The following is a 20,905-nucleotide window of genomic DNA, read 5'->3' on the forward strand; positions in this document are numbered from 1 at the left end:
GAGTAGCGCAGATGTGACGTCATGTGGTGGGTGGGGCACAGGCATCGGCCAACGCTTCTCTGAGTTAATCCACCTGGCGGATTGCTTGCCGAGTGGCGACCCGGGCTCCTGTACACATGCTGGATTATCAGCTGAGGCGGCCATTATCGGCCCTCTCAGCTGACTTTAATCTAGCGTGTATGGTGCTTTGGGCCTCGTTCACATGTCTTCAATGCAGATGGCCATGCGATCAGAACGTAACGCGTACGATCGCACGCCATCTCCACCACTACTCACTGCACTGCTGATCCCATCCATTACCAGTCATGGGATCAGCTCTGCACTTGTGGGCCCTTCTGCCGTTCTTGCATTTCACCACATCATACGTGCTTCCAAATGTGTACAGAAGCGCCTATGATGTGAACGAGGCCTTAGGGCTCATTCATACTATGGGCTTGATTCACTAAGACAAATAGCATGCCTTATCAAAGTTAACACACCTTATCAGAGTAGCATAGCGAGGGGGCTCAGGGCAGGACGAGTGGAGCTCTCGTCATTGCCAATTAGCAGGCATAAGTTCGCTATGCTACTCTGATAAGGCGTGTTAACTTTGATAAGGCGTGCTATTTGTCTTAGTCAATAAAGCCCTTTGTGCGCTTCTGTCCGCTTTTTTTCAGCACATCAATGTTACAGATTGATACATGTTGCTGAAATGCAGACAGAAGCGCACCAGTGTGAATAAGGGTAGCGTTCTCCTACCCTACTAAGGGCCCGTTTCCACTAGCGCGAATTTGCATGCATTTTCTGCATGCAGATTCGCATAACCAATACAAGTAAAAGGGCCTATTTCACTTGCCAGGAAAACTGAGTGTTTTGCTGTAAAGGAAAAATCTGCACAGCAGAGCCATCAGAGTTCGCACACTGCACACACCGCTTGCGATTCGCATGTAATGTATGTAATAGGAATACGCATACGTTTTCATGTAAAATCAATGTAAAAGCACACAGGCACTGACATGGTTAAAACTGCTGACTTACAAAAGCACACACAAGTGCATGCGAATTTGCATGAAAATTTGCATACAAATGCATACGAATTCGCTTTCTGCAAGAAAATAAAATTTCACCACACTAGTGGAAACTGGCCCTAAAGGACACATCAAGTGAAAGGGTTATGGAAGCTGGAGTATTTATTTCCTTTCAAGCAATACCAGTTGCCTGGCTCTCCTGCTGATCCTCTGCCTCTAATACTTTTAGCCACAGCCCCTGAACAAGCATGCAGCAGATCAGGTGTTTCTGACATTATTGTCAGATCTGACAAGATTAGCTGCATACTGCTTTCTGGTGTGATTTAGACACTTCTGCATCCAAATAGATCAGCAGGGCTGCCAGGCAACTGGTATTGTTTAAAAGGAAATAAATATGGCAGCCTCCATACACTTCTCACTTCAGGTTCCCTCTAAAGGGTACCTGAGATGGCAAGGGAGAAAAAAAATATATAAATACCCGGGGGTTCCTCGAGCCTTCTTCAGGCTCATTGCTCCCTCACTGTCCTGTGCTGCCTAGATAATCCGCAACTGGTCCCAGAAAATGCTCCAGTTGGGGCCAGTCGGCGCAGGTGCAGTTTGGCCGCACCCACTACCCTGTTCCCAGCAGCCTTGTGCGTCTGTGCAGTAGTACCCTGCAGGCGCAGAATGCTCCCAGCAATGGGGGCACACGTGGCCGGGCATGCGCAGACCGGAGGACTTTCCAGGGCCAATTGCGGAGTATCACAGCGGTGCAAAAGGATGGCAAAAGAGCGAAAAACCTGGAGGGGGCTGGAAGAAGTGTATAATTTTCTCTCTCGCCATCTCAGGTTGACTTAAAGGCCTGTACACAACTACACACGGGCTGACTGATGTTGCCTGTCAGGGATCGGGAACCAATTCCTTGGGCAACATCACTGGGCCAGACTATACAGGAGCGCGTCAGCTGCATAGCTGATGATACGTTCTGTTGCTATGCCGGTAGGAGGTGGGAAAACGGAATGCGCATGTGTGACGTCACATGATGAACGAGGTGAACGGCATGGACAAAGCAATCTGTTGTCACTTGGCTCCGAAAGGCAGATCGCTATCAAATCGGCGGTCATTCGTTGAGGGCTGCTGTACACACGCCGGATTATTGGCTGAGGCGGTCGTTATCAGTCACCTCAGTCTTGCATGTGTACGCAGCTTTAAGGCACACACACACTTCCAACAAAGTGCCCAACCAACAGCTCAACATGGCCAAACCCAAGACAAACCCTAACTGTTTTCCGTGCACCAACCAACTGAACAATCAACCCAATAACTTACCGAGAAACAACGGACTGCACGACATAGCTGCATTCAAAACAAGTACCAAGTCTATATGACATTGTACACACGTGGCCAACTGCAGCTTTATCAGCCCAACAGTCGTGTGAGTTGATCTTCTGCATGGATCAGGCACACCACCTGTTATTCAGGGGTCTCAAACTCGCGGCCCGCGAGCCATTTGCGGCCCTCGATACAATATTTTGTGGCCCTTGCTGGCAAAAGCTTCCTTATAGTTCGCTTCAGTGCTCCCAAGTAATCCGCCGCATCCCCGCCGCTAAACGAGGGCTGCAGAGCCCCCAAATCGCCCGGGGGGCAATCCGCCAGCATTTCCTGGAAGGGGCAGAGCTTGCGGCTTCAGCTCTGCCCCTCCTGACGTCAATCGCCGCACAGATCGCCGCCTCTCCCCGCCCCTCTCTGTGAAGGAAGAGTGAGAGGGGCGGGCAGAGGCGGCGATGCGCCGCGATTGTGAAATTCCTTATGCGGCCCAGCCTCATCCTGACTTTGCCTCCTGTGGCCCCCAGGTAAATTGAGTTTGAGACCCCTGTGTTATTAGTCACTGGTCTAGTTGTTTGCCACGCTTACACACGTCTGATTGTCGTCCAACAGACCAAAATCAGATGACAATCAAGCGGTTTGGTTGAGCGTGTACGGGCCTCTAGTCTACTCTTGCATTACGTGGAGGACAAAAGCAAACACAACCAATATATCAATTGATCGATACTGGCTTCTGTGAGGCAGTGCTGCTCGGATACCCCTTTTCAAAATCCGAATTGAATTCGGATCCGGATACCCAGATATCTGGATCTGAATCGGATATACGAATCCAAACTTTTTGTAATCTGAGGAAACTCGGATATCCGAACCCAATATCCTGGATATCCGGTCGGATTCGGATAGAAAACCGGAAGTGACCTGAAAATGGCTTAAAATGCTTCCAAATGTCTCTTCAAATGGCAAAAAACCCTTTCGGAGGTCTCTCTCTCAGGTTCACTGTAAGGCCTGTACACACGGGCTGACTGATGTTGCCTGTCGGGGATCGGGAACTAATTCCTTGGGCTACATCTCTGACTCTGGGCCAGACTATACAGAAGCGTGTCAGCAGTATAGCTGATGATGCGTTCTGTTGCTATGCCGGTAGGAGGAGGGAAAACGGAATGTGCATGCGTGACGTCACACGACGAACGAGGTGAACGGCACGGACAAAGCAATCTGTTGTCACTTGGCCGAGTTTATCCGGCAGGCAGATCGCTAGCCAATCGGCGGTCAGATCTCTCTCTCTCTCTGGGATTTTGGCTTCTGCTCGGATATCTAAACTAACTATCCGCCCGGTTTTCGGATTTCAGATGGGAAATCCGAGTTGTTCTGAGAGTGGAAAAAGTTCGGATTATCTGGGTAGTTTTGATACCCGAATATTGGATGAGCACCACTGCTGTGAGGCTAGATCACATAAAAAAATGTTCAAGGCATGTGTAGATTGAATTTAACACCCCCATTATTATCAAAAGATCCCCTTGACTATTGTAGATGCAATTCCTCTTGACGCTGCCTTCAGAATTAGTTCTCTCAGTTGTCTGTGTGTTAGTGATCAGCCAGAAGGGGGCATCCGGACTTCCTGACCACGCTCAGAAACTTTGTAACTTTAAGGAAAGTTTGTAAAAACTTTTTCCAGCTGACTCCTCCCTGCTATATCCGTTTGTTTAGCCTGGGGCAAGAACTATTGAGTATAGCCAGGGCTGGATGGTGTATGCTGGTGCTGTGCACAGCACCGATCCCTCCCCGGGACGATCATGCAATCTCTGGGCACCGAGGTGTAGTGGAAGCAGCACAATGAGGGGGGCTCCGCTCAGCCTGGTGGTCCTGGCACTGCTGATGCGGGTGGAGGTGGCTAGTGCTGCGGGCAAATTCACCTTCAATCTGCAGATCTCTCCAGCCATGGTCAGCCCGAGCCAGCCAGTCTCTCCAGCCACCCCGAAGGACATAGTAGGGCTTTCACTGGCGTCCGACCCCAACGGCAAGATCAACTTCATGGCTATGGTGGACAACCTGGAAGGGGACTCTGGAAGGGGGTACTATCTGGAGATGCTGATAGGGACACCATCGCAGGCGGTAAGTCATCAGGGCAACAAAAGGCATTTAGATGGGGATTAGTCCATGGCTTGAGAGCTGTTAGAGTACATTGTCTAATTGTGATTGCCTATATGCAAGCTATTACTGTACTTTATTCCCAGGGGGCAAAATGACTGGTAACAAGATGACAGTGCAGGACACTAGCCATACCCATGTGCTGCTGATGGACGCTGTGAACTATTCCTTTCCCATGGGAATAACTTCTTCCATGGGGGCCAGGCCATTCCCCTTACTCCATGGGGGTAGCTTGAGGATAGTGTGGGCAATACCTGATGGATAGTGTAAATATGTTTTCTGTGGGGCAGTAGGAGGTTAGTGCAGTTTATAATCACTTCCTCTTGGGGGCAATAGGAGGTTAGTGCAGACTATTACCCCTTTCTTTGTGTGTGAGCTGCAGGTTCTCCGACCTTCTCTTTGGGCTCCTTGCTGGCTTCTGCTCCTTCCCCATGTAGTAACTGTAGCCCAGTGACAGCTATTGGCTGGATAGGGTAATGGTTAAGGGCTCTGCCTCTGACATGGGAGACCAGGGTTCGAATCTTGGCTCTGTCTGTTCAGTAAGCCAGCACCTATTCAGTAGGAGACCTTAGGCAAGTCTCCCTAACACTGCTCCTGCCTATAGAGCGCGTCCTTGTGGCTGCAGCTCTGGCGCTTTGAGTCCGCCAGGAGAAAAGCGCGATATAAATGTGATTTGTCTTGTCTTTGTCTATTGCTTTTTACCAACAGGGCAAGCTAGTGGACACTGCAGGTGATTAACCCTTCTCTATGGGGGTTCTCATTTCTGTATGGGGGAACTGCAAACTATTACGCTTCCCCCATTAAAAAGGGGAGGAGGGCCATGCAGGAAACTATTAGTGTTCTATGTTGTAACTGTAGTATATTATCCCCTTTCGGCTGGCCGGGGCAGGATATTATTCCCTTACCCAGGGGGTAACTGCTGGCTGGGGCAGGATATTATTCCCTTACCCAGGGGGTAACTGCTGGCCGGGGCAGGATATTATTCCCTTACCCAGGGGGTAACTGCTGGCCGGGGCAGGATATTATTCCCTTACCCACGGGGTAACTGCTGGCCGGGGCAGGATATTATTCCCTTACCCAGGGGGTAACTGCTGGCCGGGGCAGGATATTATTCCCTTACCCAGGGGGTAACTGCTGGCCGGGGCAGGATATTATTCCCTTACCCAGGGGGTAACTGCTGGCCGGGGCAGGATATTATTCCCTTACCCAGGGGGTAACTGCTGGCCGGGGCAGGATATTATTCCCTTACCCAGGGGGTAACTGCTGGCCGGGGCAGGATATTATTACCTTACCCAGGGGGTAACTGCTGGCCGGGGCAGGATATTATTACCTTACCCAGGGGGTAACTGCTGGCCGGGGCAGGATATTATTCCCTTACCCAAGGGGGTAACTGCTGGCCGGGGCAGGATATTATTCCCTTACCCAGGGGGTAACTGCTGGCCGGGGCAGGATATTATTCCCTTACCCAGGGGGTAACTGCTGGCCGGGGCAGGATATTATTCCCTTACCCAGGGGGTAACTGCTGGCCGGGGCAGGATATTATTCCCTTACCCACGGGGTAACTGCTGGCCGGGGCAGGATATTATTCCCTTACCCACGGGGTAACTGCTGGCCGGGGCAGGATATTATTCCCTTACCCACGGGGTAACTGCTGCCCGGGGCAGGATAATATCCCCTTACCCACGGGGTAACTGCTGGCCGGGGCAGGATAATATCCCCTTACCCACGGGTAACTGCTGACCGGGGCAGGATATTATTCCCTTACCCACAGGGTAACTGCTGGCCGAGGCAGGATAATATCCCCTTACCCACGGGGTAACTGCTGGCCGGGGCAGGATAATATCCCCTTACCCACGGGGTAACTGCTGGCCGGAGCAGGATATTATCCCCTTCCCCACAGGGGTAACTGCTGGCGGGGGCAGGATATTATCCCCTTCTCCACGGGGCAAACGCTGGTCGAGGCAGGTTATTATTCCCTTCCCCACGAGGCAACTGCTGGCCGGGGCAGGATATTTTCCCTATCCCTACGGGGTCACTGCTGGCCAGGGCAGGATATTATCCCCTTCCTTGCGGGGTAACTGCTGGCCGGGGCAGGATATTATCCCTTTCCCCGCGGGGTAACTGCTGGCCGGGGGAGGGTATATTATCACCTTCCCTACGGGGTAACTGCTGGCCGGGGCAGGATATTATCCCCTTGTCCTTGTGGTTAATACTGCCCATTGTAAACTACTACCTTATTCTCTAAACATTAACTATTTGAAAGTGCTGGTTATTACCCCTTCCCCATTTGGTAACTTCTGGCCATTTCCCCATGGGTTTGGCAGAGGGTGTATGATATTGTGCTGACTGTTGTTAGTAAGGATTATGAATATTGGTTTGTGCCAAACACTGTCAGGCATTACACCGCCATGCATTATACCTTCTATACTACAATCAGTGATGGGCTCTCGAGTCCCTTTCCGGCTTGAAGGAGGAAGTGCGCATAGTGAGGCTTGCAACGCGTCCAATAGGACGCGTGCAAGCTGTTTGGAGCGCAGGGAGGACAACGGACTTATGGGTAACTAACCCTTTGTCATCCAGCCGCACAGCTGAGGCAATTAAGCCTCATTTAAATCACGAAAATTCACTTGTGAGCCCATCTCTAACTACAATCATCTTAGGGCTCGTTTCTACTATTGCGGTGCGGAATCGCCTGGATTCCACTGCTGATGAAATCGCATGCGGATGCGACTCCCCATGCGTTTTCTGCCGCGAATTCGCATAGGTGAGGGTATATGCGATTTTAACCATGTCACTGCCTGTGTGAATTTATATTGGTACCTATGCGAATTCGCGGCAAAAAACGCATGGGGAAAACGCATGCGATTTCCCTATTAAATACATTGCATGCAATTCGCATGCATTCCACTCGCAGGCGAATTCTGCTGCTCTTTTGTGCGTATTTTCACTGCTTGAAAAAACGCACCTCAACAACGCTAAAGTGGAAACAGGCCCATCCACTTACATTACATGTGCGAATCCGCATGCGTTGGACGGATGCGGATTCGCGATAGTGGAAACGAGCCCTCGGTTTCTCCTCTCAGTTCAGAATGGCCCAATACACAGCAAACAAGATGATTAACCAAGCTTTAGCGACATATAATATTTTTTTCCCTAATAAAGTTCCCTAAATGCCCTCCTAATTTTTTTGCCTGGTCGGTGTGCCTGTGCTGAACTGTGCAGTGCCTGTGCTGAACTGTGCAGTGCCAGTGCAAATATCACAAACTTCCCATTTCAGATAAGATAAGAGCACTATGCCCAGAAGGTAATTCAATTTCCCCCTCCCTTTGAAGAGTTTACACAGTGATGTAAATGCCGTATTTTTACAAACGACGGGTCCGTCGGACCCTCCCGCGGGGCGGTTGTTCTACCGACAGTCGCACATGTGTACAAGCTGTCGGCAGACTAATAAGACCACAGACTGATCCGGCGTGCGGATCAGTTTGTGATGATTGCTGTGAGAGGGACTGTAAAATAAGCATTCAACTAATGCTGGGTACACACCATGCGTTATGGGTTTTTTGGGTCGATTTCCTGTTCGATGGGGAAAAATGCAGGAATATTTTATTTGGTTCTTTTCCGTTAGCCGGGCGCAACCACTAGGTGGTGATAAAACTCCAGCAATCGCTGGCAGCAGGGTTACATCTTTCCCTACTATCCATGGCGGCCTGGAGGGGGAATAGTAATTAACACCACCTAGTGGTTGCGCCCGGCTAACGGAATAGTACCTTCTATTTTTTTCATATAACATTTCTCTTAAATCTGATCTGACATTGAACGCTAATCAAATCATTTCTTATTGTTTTTTTTTTGTTTTGTTTTTTTTATTAATATGGAATTTGATCCCACTTTAAGCAAAGATGGATGCATGCCTGACAATCAAGACTTCCCTGATCGAAAACCAGTTGGAGAAATGGTGATTGTTTTATTGCCGTGTACCACTAGATATCGATCAGATTTAAAGGGCTTCTAAAGTGAGAGGAATATTTGCTGAGCGTTCACTGCGCTTTTCCCGGGCGTTTTAATTCACTCCCTGACGCAAGTCAGGAAGTGAACTTTTTGACCCGGAAAAGAATAAACACAATGTATTTATTTCTAAAAATACCGAACGCAAACGCTGCACAAAGCGACCTTCCATTGAGGCGGCATCGCCTCAAAAATGACCCATGCAGCACTTGTCTGAGCGGATCGGAAACGAGCCGCTCAGATGTAAACTCTGTCATAGAGAATCATTGCTCAATCGTATTTAGGGCGATTTTGAAATTTGTCCACGTTTGAAAAAAGGGCAAAAACGCCTTTAGTGTGAACAAGACAATGCGAACAATTTCAGGTCGAGCATGTAGATAGGACGTGCTGCAACATGTCGGGCTGTCGTGGTCAATCGGGTGCGCGGTGGTAACAGTGAGCGATTATCACGATGAAAGCCCCCAGCGCTGTCCCCCCAGGGTGTACATTCATATATTACCTGTCCTGTGTTGTGGTGCCCGTCCGTCTTCGGAATCTGTCACTCTTCCATTAATGGTAAAGTCACACACACCATGCTGGTGGCATGTATAGGGCTAATGGAAAAGTGACAGATTTGGAAGATGGATGGGCAATGCGACACAGGACAAGTAATGTATAAATGCACACATGCCCATTTATACATTGGGGAACAGCGGCAAGGTGGCGGACTCTGCTGATTCCCTGAAGATTACATGCTGAAATTGACCGGGAATAGGCCTGCGGTGTATGGGAAGCTGACCGATCTCTCTCTCTCTCTAATGAGATTTGTCTCTTGGAAGAACATCGACCATCATTGCTAGATGTATTGGTACCTTTAGTTCTACTACAGAAGAGATACGTGAACAGATCTGCTTGATTCCAGTACCGGCATTGTATAGAGGTGGTTTGTTCTCTCTAGCCACACCGTGTAAAGTTGTCACTATGCTTTTGTGCTGTGTGCCTGATCTGAGGCTAATGAACCATGTTTAAAGGATTTTCACATCCACTAATATACCTGGATTAACATATAGCCTATAGAACTTTAGGTTTAGACATAAACCCATGTGATTTTGTTAATCTGTCGTTAAGGTTTACTGTAACTTATAACAGGGTGTTTGGCACTGTGTCCTCCCTGTTTGTAGTCATCTCGATAATTTGGTGTTCCTCTCTGTGCATTTTTTCTCTTTCGCTGCTGTGAAATGTGAGCTGGCCTGATCACACCTCTATCTAGGTGATGAGGACAGTCCAGTCGGGTGACTCACTATACGTGTGTTACAGCAGCCTACAGAGATAGAAGGGCTGTCTGTCATGACTCGGCTGTCTCAGAAATGTGTTGCTGCATGGTGGCCAAGCGTGCTCTGTGTGTGCGCATGACGGTACAATGACGTCACCGTGCACATGAGCAGAGTGCTCCTAGCCACGTGCGCCTGTGCACATTTCCTTGTGGCCTGGACTGAGCTGCTGCGGCAATTTAGGGTAGAAAGACTGGGGCAGAGCAGAACAGGTGGAGTGGTGGGCATGAGGACCGCATCTAATACACGCCTGCTACTGCTGTTTTAATAACTCTTTTGGCTCTGGTATCCTTTAAATTCCCACAAACACTTGCACCCACAACAAGACACGTACACGCAAGAAAAATGCCACCCACAGAGATTAGGACCCAATCCCTCAAATACAAAGTGGACCAAAATTGAACAGTGGGACCAAGTTGTGGGTCAATGTCTAGTGGCCACCTCACATATGAAGTTCTCTGGTGTCTAATGCCTCTTTCCACATTTATACAGTTCCCTAGTGTCTAGTGGCCGGTCCTCCCTCCCTGTACAGTTCCCTGGTGTCTAGTGGTCTCCCTCCCACCACTAAAAACTTTCCTGGTGTTTAGTGCTATCCCTTCACAACCTTAAAGGGGAACTGAAGTGAGAGGTATATGGAGGCTGCCATATTTATTTCCTTTTAATCAATACCAGTTGCCTGCCAGCCCTGCTGGTCTATTTCTCTGCAGTAGTATCTGAATAACACCAGAAACAAGCATGAAGCTAGTCTTGTCAGATCTGACTTTAAAGTCTGAAACACCTGATCTGCTGCATGCTTGTTCAGGGGCTATGGCTAATAGTATTAGAGGCAGAGGATCAGCAGGGCCGCCAGGCAACTGGTATTGATTAAAAGGAAATAAATATGGCAGCCTCCGTATACCTCTTACTTCAGTTCCCCTTTAAACAGTTCCCTGAGTCCTGTTCCTCCCCCCCCCCCCCCCCCCCCCCCTTTCATATGACTTCCCTAGTGATACAGGGCTTCACCTCCAATACAGCTTCCCTGGTGATCTAGAGTTAGCCAAACATAATACAAATTGGGGAAACCACTTGCAAAATTTGTCTGTGTAGGCCAGAGTGTTACATAAATGAGGTAGACTGACTAGAAGAAAAAAATCCAGGTATTGACAGCCACCAAATAAACTGTTTAATACCGTAAAGACATAGAAAAATGTTCAGTTCCAGGCAAGTACTCAGTGCCAGAGGCCTTTTCAAGGAACCAGCCCAGGGGCCCTTTCACCAGTCATTTCCCACAGTACCTACTCTGAGCTGGAGTTTGCTGTATTTTGGGTCAACTGACTTCCAGAACTGCCTGTGTAGATAGAAAATATTTGTGTCTAGTAGAGATGACCCATTCTCTATTATTATTCTTCTCCTAGAAGAATACATGAAGCACACAGTGTATCATGTGACTTGTACATCTCTGGTTGCCTAGCTATGAACAGCCTAAGCAATAAGCAAAAGTGAGTCATGGCCCTGCCTAACCAAAGAAGTGCAAACTGATCGCCTGATAAATTTATCAATGGCTTGTTTAATTCTGTTTGCAGGAAAAATTAGTTAAGGTGGCCACACTCCCTACAATTTTTTCTTTTTTTTCTTTTTCCCAATTCAAGAATTGGAGTCAATTTTTCTGTTTGTAACATTTCAAAAAGCTGACCAATGTACCACTCAATCTACTGTCACACGCACCTGGTGCTATGACATTTTGAGTATGTTGTCCTCTAACCACCGGGGCTGGTTTCTCTGATCTGTGCTGCGTGGGCTCTCCAGCCCGCAGCACAGATCGTGTGAAAGGCAGGGCGATCGGACTCCAACCCCCCCCCCTTTTTTTTCCACTGGGGGGGGGGTCTGATTGGGCGCCGCTCTGTGTGGGCGAGCGGGTGGGATTCCTCAAAGCCCCCCTCCGCAGTGATTCCCAGCCTCCGTGTCCTTCCCTCCCTCCTTCCTATGGGCGGCACAAGACGGAGATCCGTCCTGCACCGCCTCTGATATACTTCAGCCTATCAGATCTCCTTTACGGCGCTGCTGCACAGCAGCGCTGTATGATGTAAACACAGGGTATTTCTTCCCCGCGTTTTAACATTTAGCCTGCGAGCCGCAATCAGAGGCTGGCAGGCTGTTCACGGAGACGCCCTCCGTGAACTGACATGGAACGTTTCCATGGAAACCCACAAACGACCAGCCGCCGCCTATCGGCGTTAGCTGGTCGTTATGTGGTTAAAGGTATTGGTTGGCAACACTGTGTCATAGACTCCAGCAGCTTCCCAAAAGAAGTTATTTGGCACTTTGGTTATGAAGCCTTCCTCAGACTCGATTCCTGCATACTTCAGTGTTCTCCCCAGGCCCTTTTAGGCGGGTGCTCCACCCGGCTAGTTTTGGTGAGCACCCAGCTGTCATCAGCTCACTTCCTTCTCCGCTGTAAGCAGAGTTGTGCGGAGAAGCACCAGCCCTGTATTCTCTTATCTAGAGTAGCCACCCGGCTGCTACTTCATGCCACCCGACTACTTTTTCATGCCACCCGGCTGGAAAAAAATTCTGGGGAGAGCACTGTACTTATAAGGCAGAATAGCAGAAGGCTTACTCATTTTCTTCCAAGTTAGCCAATAAATGGCATCCTTTTTGATTTAAAACTTCTTTGTTGTATAATAATGTTACATCATTTTTATTTTTTTTTTATTTATTTTTTTATAAAGTAGAAGCATTTTAAGTAAAGTCTATTAAGAAATCTGGGTGGAAAAATTACACAGTATGGGCTGGTGCACACCAAAACCCGCTAGCAGATCCGCAAAATGCTAGCAGATTTTGAAACGCTTTTTCTTCTTTTTCTGTAGCGTTTCAGCTAGCGTTTTGCGGTTTTGTCTAGCGGTTTTGGTGTAGTAGATTTCCTGTATTGTTACAGTAAAGCTGTTACTGAACAGCTACTGTAACAAAAACCGCCTGGCAAACCGCTCTGAAGTGCCGTTTTTCAGAGCGGTTTGCGTTTTTCCTATACTTAACATTGAGGCAGAAACGCATCCGCAATCCAAAATCTGCAGCAGCCCGGGAGTATGCGTTTCTGCAAAACGCCTCCCGCTCTGGTGTGCACCAGCCCATTGAAATACATTACCCTAGCGGATCCGCAGCCGCAAGCGGATCGCAAACCTCAGCCGAAACGCTCTGGTGTGCACTAGGCCTATGGGCTTGAGGGAAGATCCCTTATGTGCTAGATGCATGAGAGACCATGGGGACCTTTTGCACATGTTATGGAAATGTCCAAAATTGCATAGGTACTGGGGTGAGGTATTTGATACTTTAGACACTGTCACTTGCTCTGCCATTTCGAGAACAACTAAAACCTGCGTTTTTGGATTATCTGGTCTGAATATGGCAGAACATATGCAATTAATGGTACAGAGGGCAATGTTCCAAGCTAGAAAATTAATACTTCTGATTTGGAAACAGCCACTCCCTCCCAAGGCTAGTGATTGGTTATTACATATGAATAATTATCTGAAAATGGAAAAATTTATATTTGCTCACAGAGGTGCCCCTCCAAAAATTTGAGAAAATATGGGCTCCATGGTTAGATACCCCAGGTCTTGCTGATTATGATCTTGTAAAAGATAGAATATTTGGAAATTTAAATTCAATTTGAGCTCTATATATTATGTGACAATCATTATATTATTAACAATACCTCTCATATTCCACAGTGATAATTGATGCGGAAATGATATACTTTGTTGGATTTAATAATTGATGTCAGACTATTTTGCAGACTGTTGAAAAAGTTAGGAGGCACACTGCTACACTGCATATTTTGTCATATGTTCCTATTCTTTGTTGAATGAACACTGATTAAAAAAAATAAATAAAAAAAAAATCGGGGTGGAGGAAGGACTCCCAGATCCAAAACACTGGGTGTCTCTCTGTACACATGAAGGTGAGACATTTCACACATACTTGTATGGCAGTACCTGAAGTGAAGGAGAATAGGTACACACCTTTGTGCGTATAACAACATTTTGTCCTATGGATAGCAGAGTTTGCGGCGATTGGTTTTGGGCCTGTGTGACTGGAGTTGGATGGCGCAGCATTGGTGGGTCTGAGGCTGAGCAGATCTGCGATTGTATAAACACGTTCTCCTTCCCCTCTGCACTGTGATGATGATGAGGAACAGCTTGTACACATAAAAGGGAGGTGAGCTCAGCAGTGAGAGAACTTAGCCAGAGGCCGGGTAATTTACTTCACTGACTCCAAACCTGCTCAGTGAAAACAGATCTGTAGAAAGCATGAACAAGAGTCACCAGGCAGGGGGGAGCCGAGAGGCCTTCCAATCATTACTCTCTTATTACCGGTAACTCTGCTTCTCCTCCAGTGATCGGAAATTCAGAACGGATGGATTATAGTACAGATAAGCCTAAAATGTCTATGGCCAGTCAGGACTTCATTTCTCGTTAAAGCAGACCTGTATAAATAGTTATATATTATAAATAGTAAGTTAAATGCATATATGGCTGTGATAAGTTTCTGGCTTTGCCAAGAAAATTTTTTATTCCCAGAGTACGTTGGGGGTTATGCCTGGATTTGATTTAGTCACAAACTGGGTCAGTGATGGAACAATGTAACAGACATGAGTACACATAACCAGAAACTTCAGTAGCAAGAAGTGTGTGTGTGTGTGTGTGTGTATACCTCCCAACTTTTGAGATGAGAAAGAACACTTAAGCCCCACCCCTGCCACACCCCTAATCACGCCCCCTGTTACATCCCTAGTCACACATACTACAAAGATTTCATAAGAAATATATTGTTTTATCATTCAAAACACACTGGTCCTTTCTATCCTGGTTCATTTTTCCTTTTATTTTAACATTTTAAAATTAAGTAATATATCAATTTAAAGGATGTGAATAAAGTTTCGAGTCAAACACATTTTTTAGTAGATAAATTTATATATTTACATAGAAAGAGGGACAAAGTCCTGAAAGAGGGACAAATAAGGAGGAAACAGGGACAGAGGGACAGGGCTCCCAAAAAGGGACTGTCCCTCTGAAAGAGGGACAGTTGTGAGCTATGTGTGCGTGTGTATGTATATGTGTGTGCATAGCAAAATCGCGATCGCAATTGCCGGGAAAATTTAGGACTTTGCTGAATCGCTAGCGTTTAGCACAAACGCTAGCAATTGCTGGTGGAAAAGGGCCCTTTATGCTAGTTAACTATCATATGTATTATGAGAAGCTGAACCAGAGTACATATTATTTGGGTGCAGGGCGAGCATAATGATGTCTCTCCCAGCTGCCGCTAAAGTCTCCGGCGGCGTTAAGTACTATTCCCCCTCCGAATTGTCACAACTCGGAGGGAGATGTAATTTGTGGTCTGGCAACCGGCGGAGCCTGAATTTCTGTTACACGTGGTGCGCAGCATAGCATTGCTGCTATTACGGCGCCCAGCTTCAGCGCCGCGTGCCAAAGTAATTTGGTCCAGATTGGCTTACTAATGATATCCCCAGTGGGGGAGTTTCAGGGCCCTTTCACACTGTGGTGATGCGTCAGATTGATACACTGCTACTGCAGCCTAATGAAACCTAATGGAGAAGTTCATACTTCCCACCTTGCGGTACGCTGCTTCCCCGGAAGTGCCTAATCCAAGGATAGTGCAGAACTGCATTATTGTGCGGGATCCGCGGCGATGGTTGTCAGCCCGGAAGTCATGTTAGTCTATGGTGACGCGGGTTTATTTAAGAGTTGATGCCACGGCACGCATTCATGGAAGTGTATTTTTACAATACGCTTCTGCATACCCAAAGCAGGAAGTGACTGCAAGCGCATGTCACTTCCTGCTTGGCTGGTGGCCAGACAAGGAACACTGCGTACTGACACGGTGTTCCCTGAAGGCCTGTTTCTGGCGATGCGGCGGGCGCGATACATTGCTGCATCCAGTTTGCAGTGTGAAACCGGCCTCAAGGGTCATTGCAGGTCCCCTGGTAAGTTGTGGCCTATGAAGTGATGGGCTACCACCTGTATTTGCTGTGTGTAATTCTGCTATGCTTCATGGTCTCTAGCATGTTTCATTTGTGGCACAATTTTGACAGTGCCAAATGCATGAATCATGCGTTTTTTAGCATAGCTGGGTTGACAGATTGTGGCTTGCAAGGACGTGTTTCCGTTAGAGTTCAGCTAAGGTGACTGGCGGAATATCTACCAAAATAGTCTTAGAAAATAACTCTTTGGTTCTGTTTATATCTGTATGCAGAAAAGCAACAAGCGCTTCTAGGAAGAAGGAGGGGTGGAATCCACATGGACCAAACAGTTTAAAGAGAAACCGTAACCAAGAATTGAACTTCATCCCAATCAGTAGCTGATTCCCATGAGGAATCTTTTCCTTTTCTCAAACTGGACTAATATTATGGTGAAACCCCTCCCATAGTGTTTTTTCCTGTCTGTGAACCTTATTGCATTGTGGGAAATGGCTGTTTACAGCGGTTTCCAACTGCCAAAAAGCAAGCAGCATCTCCTTCCAGTGACATCACCTGCCAGCAGTAAAAATGTCACCATGTGATAAATGTCAAAATGTAAATCGGGGAGAGGAAAGATTTTATAATTGGCAAACACTGACTAAATCATTTATACATATTTATTGTAAAATTGAAGCCTTTTTTTATTTATTTTTTTTCACTGGAGTTGCTCTTGAAATATCTCCACACGGTGTAGATGAGGAACTGCATGCGACTAGGGGTGTTTTGTTCCCCCCCCCCCCCCCCGAATCTGTTTTATTTGGTGGCAGACGGGGGCGTTCCCAAATAGAGGTCATCAATCAGGTGCTGTTTTTTCAGCTTGATGCAAATTTTGGTGCAGTCTCTTACCTTAATTTGTTTTTCTTTTTCCATTCACCGATATGCAAAATCGAGCGCGTAAACGATTGGGAGCAATATCGGACATGACAGATTTTATCTATCGGATCCATCTATCGCACGGAAAATCGTACCGTTTGTTTTTTTTTTTCTTTCTTTCATGTGTAACTTGCTTGTCTTTCTCCGGTTCCACTTACTAATAAACTAACATCCTGTATTCTATGCAAAATCTGTCACCAAAAGCAGGCGGACAAGTCTGCTGATTTTCCTACGTTTAACACCAGACATGAAATTATACAGACAGTTAAATTTTTTTTTTTTTTCCTTTCTTTCTCTGATGAGCATCTGAGGTTGAAAGGCTTTCATGGTTGGTGATTTGTAGAAGCGTGGAGTCACAAGATCCCATGTGACTGTGAGATGGTGCGGAATCCCTCAGCTGATGAGCATGTACGGGGATGTCGGTGTACAGCTCTCCAGGCAGACAAGTCCTGCAGAGAGAGGGGGGGGGGGGGGGGGGGGTGTCAGGAATGTTATCACATGACCACCCATGTGAGCCTGACGTCACATGACGAAGGCTTTCAGTTGTCACTGAAGCCCGTTGATTGTGTCAGGCTAAGCAGCTCTGTAATATTTGAGTTAAATAGCATAAAGCATGGAACCAGGCATATCTCTATTGTGTAATTCTAGTTATACACAGCTCAATAATGGCCTATATTTTTCACCTAATTGTATCAGTAGTGATCACTCTTGGATTGGTCAGCCTAGCTTCTAAATTCTGTGTTCTTAATTACAGAATTTTCAAGTTGGTGTTTGGTTTCTGAATGCCCAGAGCGTATATCTGTTCCTTTTTATAACTCCGGTGTCACATTGGGCTCTGATCAGTACATGCTGCTCAGCTATGGCTAAACAGCATGCCTGTACAGCACTGGCACGCTCCCCTGACTGTCATGCTAACAATTGAGATTAAGGGGGACATTTAAGGCATGTACAAGGCTTAAAGTGGACCCAAATTAAAAATACAAGATTTCAGAAATAAAATCTATTTTGTAACTTATAATAAATGGCAGCCTTTTTTCAGCTACATGATGACAAATATAAAATATTTTACATTTATTGGAGGAACCTCTCCTTTCCTTTCATATTGTCGGGACAGAATCCGGCAGACTGGTGGAGGAGATAAAAAACAAATCACAGGCTGCTACTGATGATGTCACAGGGGAGGTGATGTCAGCTTGTGTGAGATTTCACATAGACTACGCCCCTGCGAGGGAGGGTAGCTGATGACAAACACACCCATGATCTAAAACCTCCTCCTAAGTTCAGAAGTAATGGCTGCCACCTGTATAACCCTAGTTATAAAAAGAGAAGGGTGGAAAGCATGCACTGAAATGCTCCTAGGCTTGAAGGAGTGTTTATTTATCTCTGTATGTTTCACTGGTGCTACTAAATATTTTGAATTAAAAAGCTTGTTTTGGGTCCGCTTTAAGGTAAACCTGAGACAATGATGGCATAAGAATTTATACTGACCTGTGGCTTCCTTCATCCCCCTGTACTCAATCTGCTTCCTCTGTATCTGGTCTCCTTCCTACAGCTTTGGAGTCCGTGATCCAGCCGAACTGCACACCTTAGCACATGAACGGTCATGGCCATGCACATCCCCAGTTAGCACTCCCATAGTCAGGAGAACCCTGTGCAAATGCAGATACAGTTTTAACACCACTCATGCTCAGAACACACCTGGCTACAGGAGCGTGATCGGAGTGTGTGGGGGGGGGGGGGGGGGCTGGTTGCGGCTGGGACTGGCTTAGTGTGGGACTTTACCAGGGTTGACAGTGGCTCAAGGGAGGGGATCGGGAGGACGGTGCGGGAGCAGACAGACTAGAGCGGGCCTGAGGAAACTTTAGGAAAGCACTTTAGGTAAGCATAAATCCTGTTGCTTTAATTAACTCAGGCACACTTTTAAAGTGAACCTGAACTCTTGCACAGGACAGAAGGAAAACCTAGACATGTGCCCTGTATTTTTAGAGCGTTTAGCCCGTCTAATTACCCCTCATCTGTGACTAATCACCAGTGTAATTTGATATCTCAGCTGTCAGCTGCCTGCCTCGCCAGAGCAGCTCATTTGTAAACACAGGATGTTAACCCTTTGTCTGCTTCCATGAAAGCAGGAAGTAGTCACCCTGTAGCTTTATTGCAGGATTTATATCGGCTGTAACCAATGTTTTTCTTTAACCTCCTTGCCTGTTATCCCGAGCTCAGCTCGGGGTAACCTGCGTAGGAGGATTTCTCCGGCCCCGCTGCGCCGATTTTCAAATAATTTTTTTTTTTTTTACTGCACGCAGCTAGCACTTTGCTAGCTGCGTGCAGTTACCGATCTCCGCCGATTCAGCGCTACCCACCGCGCCGCCCCCGCCCCCCCCCCCCCCTCCAGACCCCTTGCGCAGCCTGACCAATCAGTGCCAGGCAGCGCTGAGGGGTGGATCGGGATTCCCTATGACGTCCCGACGTCCATGAAGACGGTGACGTCATCCCGCCCCGTCGCTATGGCGACCAGGGAAGCCCAGCAGGAAATCCCGTCCCTGCTTACTCTGATCGCCGAAGGCGATCGGAGTGGGTGGGGGGATGCCGCTTGTCAGCGGCTATCATGTAGCAAGCCCTGGGCTCGCTACATGATTTATAAAAAAAAAAAAAAAAAAAAGTTCTGCGCTGCCCCCTTGCCGCCAGAATTGTAACGGCAAGGGGGTTAATGGGTATTATGCTGTTGCTTATCTTTTAGAGCAGAGAGGAAGTTCTGAGTTTAGGTCCGCTTTAAAGGGTACTGGAAGTGGATGTAACATGTAAAATGAAGAAATGGTGGGTGCCTCTATAACATTGAGGAAGCACTTGCTACCATGTGTGGTCTCCGGTGTTTGTCCAGTTTTTACAATGTTTGTTCCACTGCCAAGTCAAATAGAAAAGAGCCTGCTCCTGAACATGTTCTGGGCATGCGTACGTTTTTGATCCAGCTAAGGCAAGTATTCCTGTATGAAAACAGATCTTACATGAGAAGCCTCATACAATTCACTATTCAGGCATCCGATTCCTGCCTCCATTCTAATATGTGTACTCTGCTTCACAGGCCTCTGCATTTGGCATCAATCTTTCTAAGTACTCTGTGAAGTTTGTCTTAATATTTTTGGCACTGCCTGAGAAAAAGACATTACTATATGGACAACCTGGCACAGGCGATAGACAGCGCTGCTGAAGCACCAGCAGTATTGTTCGAGGTAAAGGTAATAGATTATAGAACAGAGTGTCACGTAACTGAACCTGTCACCCTGATAGAATGCTACAGCACAAGTTGGACAGGTTCCTGTTGTCAGCAGCACGAGATTGGTTCACTGACAAAGAAATTCTTCCTTTTTCTTGCTGTAAACAATTTCTCATTGAGAACACTAGGTCAGGCTCCTGTATGTCTTCTGAGGGAATATCTTTCAGCCATTTCCTGGAGCTGCCTGTTGGATCACGAGAAGTCCATTGCCCCCCCCCCCTCTCCTCTCCTCTCCTCCACTGCAAGCAGATTATAGAAGTAGAGTAGTAGAATTTGGTGTGTTGTTTTTTAGCATCCGCATTGATAGAAGGAACCACATGTTGCCTGTAGATAGCAGATTTATATCTGAAGTAAATGTGGCCATACACTGGTAGATTTTTTGTTTCTTTGCCCATTTCATCAAATCTGCTAGAAATTGAAGCAAATGATTGATTTTTGGCTGAAAACTATCATTTCAATTGATAGCGGATAGAAGATCTTAATCAGCGGCAGGTCAGGAGTGAGTGTGACACTAGCAGCTTTCGATTTTTGTTTTGTTTGACGACCAACACAGGAGCAGAGCTTTCCTGTCTGCCGCAGTGTCTTCTCTCCACCATCGGGCTTTCTCCCATCACAAATGCTATAGGCCATTCACTACCAGAGGACTCTAGTGGTCACATAAGGTGCATGCCATGATGTCTGTAGTGTTTGGCATATTGTGTTTGGCATTTATCATGTGATACATCCCCGGGAGAGAAGAGACTGGAAGGAGAGCCCGGTGGAGGAGAGAAGTCAAGACTGAATAGGTGATTCGCTGCCTATCCTGCATGGGCCAGGGGGAGGGGACCCTATGTCTGTACAGCCTTGTCCCAGTGATATCTCTCGAGGGATCAGGTCTCAATCCCCATCAGACGACATCACTCAAGTGTGAATGGGCCTTTAGGCCCCATTCACACCTGAGCGTTTTGCCGGCGATTTTGGCAAAAGGCTCAAA

The 20,905-nt window shown here is 47.2% G+C and overlaps 1 protein-coding gene across 1 annotated transcript in view; it reads left to right on the forward strand.

Annotated features, from left to right (window-relative positions):
- Positions 1-3,996: 3,996 nt before the first annotated feature.
- Positions 3,997-20,905, forward strand: part of BACE2 (beta-secretase 2) — a 76,914-nt gene continuing 60,005 nt past the window's right edge. The window contains exon 1 of the mRNA XM_068266034.1: positions 3,997-4,424. Coding sequence (XP_068122135.1) covers positions 4,056-4,424 — 369 coding nt within the window. The 5' untranslated portion in view covers positions 3,997-4,055. The remainder of the gene's footprint in view (positions 4,425-20,905) is intronic.

The sequence above is a fragment of the Hyperolius riggenbachi genome, chromosome 2 (genome assembly GCF_040937935.1).
Source record: "Hyperolius riggenbachi isolate aHypRig1 chromosome 2, aHypRig1.pri, whole genome shotgun sequence".
In the NCBI taxonomy this organism is placed as follows: Eukaryota; Metazoa; Chordata; class Amphibia; order Anura; family Hyperoliidae; genus Hyperolius; species Hyperolius riggenbachi.